The sequence below is a fragment of the Camelina sativa genome, chromosome 13, assembly GCF_000633955.1.
Source record: "Camelina sativa cultivar DH55 chromosome 13, Cs, whole genome shotgun sequence".
Taxonomy (NCBI): Eukaryota; Viridiplantae; Streptophyta; class Magnoliopsida; order Brassicales; family Brassicaceae; genus Camelina; species Camelina sativa.
In genome coordinates, this window is record NC_025697.1 from 20,349,093 (window position 1) to 20,351,670 (window position 2,578).

The 2,578-nt window shown below is 37.8% G+C and overlaps 1 protein-coding gene across 1 annotated transcript; it reads right to left on the reverse strand.

Moving 5' to 3' along the window:
* LOC104737254 lies at positions 1,339 to 2,404 on the reverse strand. The gene has a single exon (XM_010457386.2). It carries the CDS (start codon positions 2,246 to 2,248, stop codon positions 1,406 to 1,408), a length of 843 nt encoding a protein of 280 aa, XP_010455688.1. The 5' UTR covers positions 2,249 to 2,404; the 3' UTR covers positions 1,339 to 1,405.

The window sequence follows — 2,578 nt, forward strand, 5'->3', positions numbered from 1 at the left end:
TCTTTTTTTTTTTTTTTTTTTTGGCAAATCATAATGTAAGTTAGTCATCCACCAAATCTTCAGTTTTCATGATTATCTTTTGTTCTGATCACGCTTTTTCATAGTCAAACTTTAATCTGCCTTGATGACCAACAAACAAGTAAAGTTAATCCATAACTAACTTCTGTTAGAAATGTTGAAGTGCATTGTATCGTACTCAAATCTACGTTTATATGACTCAGAACGATGGTGACGGATTAAAATTGTGTAGTTGACAAAACGAATTAAGAAAAAAAAAAGAGTACGATTAAATGGTGATCTTCTTTTGTCAAATAAAATGTTTGGATCTCTAATATTTCTTAAAAAAATATATGAAAGAAAATAATATTTTGACTGGCTTTGTTTGACAACTTCATCACAATTTTTACCAAAAAAAACTTCATCACAATGAGTGGCATCATGTTTTAATGTAAAAAGTGAAAATTATTGTACCGCAAATATATTGATTGGCATATCTACTTCAATTCGAGAAATATAAAACAAGAGAAAAAAAAGCAAATTCATGTTTTGTTTTGGCCTTGTTGCTCTCTCACTCTTCGACCAAAACAAGAACACATCTATCGGGTTCACGTATGCATGTATCGGTTCCTTAAATTTGAATCTAAAGACGAGAATTGTTCATTTCGAATCAAAACCCATAATCTTTATCATTTACTTCTCACCGTATCACATTCGACAGTTGCCTCTCTACAATTCTCACGTGCCATTTAGTTCAAATCAGTAAGACCAAAAAAACTCATCTTCGTTCCTCACATAACTTTTGTAATAAGACCAAAAACGACAAATATTCTTGTGTAATTCAAGATTCTCAATAACGTTAACAATAAACTATATAATGCATATGATTTGCATTCGAGTTGTCTCTTTGGCAGTCACTGATATATGAATTATATAGCCCACTTGGTGATCTGTTTGGTGAATAGATGAAGCTCATTTATTAGTGAACTTAAACGACAAGATCAACATACACCGTATTCTGCGGTATAATTTTGTGGTTTCCATTCCTGTTTGGGTGCACCATTAATTTACGAATCTGTCTTGAATGATACATGTGCATTCAAACAAAACAAAATAAAACAATCCCTTATTTAATTAAAACATCACTTATAATGAATTTTTCAATTTCAATTTGCTATGCATCAATGATTTTTATTCTATATCGAATCCTTCCAAACTTTCTGAACCTTAAACATGAGAGTGTATATATATTGGTCTCCAAAACAAAAACCCAACAAACTGAACCAAAATTTAATATAAATAAAAAATACCACGCCGATAAAACAAACCAAAGAAAAAAAAAAAGTGGAACCAAATTATATAAAATTTAAAATTCTGTTTTTTTGTTATAATTATTTATTTTGTTTTTTTACAATCTGAAAAAGATTAGGAAACAAGGCAACACGGCGCGTGCATCGAAAACGATCAACTCACCAGCTCGACCCGCTACTGAATCCGACCCGAATTCACCTCTCTTCGCAACCCGACCCGCTATTACTCTACAAATCAACATCGCTCTCCTCCCTCCCCCACCGCCTGTGCTCGCGTGCGCTTCACCGCTCCCTGAAAACGTGCAAACCGCCGCTCCTTTACCCCCGGGAAACACCCACGCGCCGCCGTTAATCCCTCCCGGAATTGGACCCATCGGAAAAAACCTCATCATCTCATTCCCATCAGCCGAACACCTCGCGTCTTCGTCACACGCGCTGCCGTCGACGTCATCGGAACCCAATTCCTTACGCGATCGCGATTTCACAGCCTCTCTGTATTCCTCAAACCGGGTCACAGCTCTTGACCCGTTTTCGACTTTAAAAATCATCTCAACCCGACCCGGAAACTCATCGGAGCTCCAACTAGATTGGAATATAATCTCCACGACGTTTCTCGACGGGTGACCGTCTGGCAGATCGGTCAGAACGGGCAATGCACCAGATTCAGAGGAAGCTCGAGCAGATACGCTTCGTCGGGTCGGGTGATGGGAGTTGGATTCTGATTCCGGTCGACGAGAAGAAGAGCGTAAACGCCGTAAACTTGGATCGGGTTTTGGGTTTTTCTTAACGGATCCGGGTCGGGTATCGACGACGTCTCTAACGTTTTTTCTGCAGCTGTAACTTGGCAATACGAGTTTACCATTGTTGTGGGAGTGATGATGATACACATCGTCGAAGGCTCTTGATTTGCAATGTAAAGATTTGACCCACCCGATCGGCATATTTGGGTAGGTATAGGATTCGGATCCTGGTTTGTGTCTGAAGAAGTTAAAGTTTCGAGATTTGTAAGGGCTTTGAAGCTTTTGGTTTGTGTATTGTTGTTGTAATGGTAACGTATGAATTGAACATTGTCGTCCCGCCGTCTTAAAATGAGCGTTTTATCGGTTGGTGTTTCTTTTATAATAAATGACGATGTTACCCTTTTTTTAATCTTGAGGTATTGACTCTTGACCCACGTCAACGTGAATTCTCAGCTTCTTGTCTGATTTTTGTAACACAAACGTACTTAAGTACATATGATGCTTTTTTTGTTTTTAAAGAGAATGTAATTC

Excerpts from the sequence above, each read along its gene's own strand:
- LOC104737254 (XM_010457386.2), bottom strand. The coding sequence starts at position 2,248 with ATGCCGATCGGGTGGGTCAAATCTTTACATTGCAAATCAAGAGCCTTC.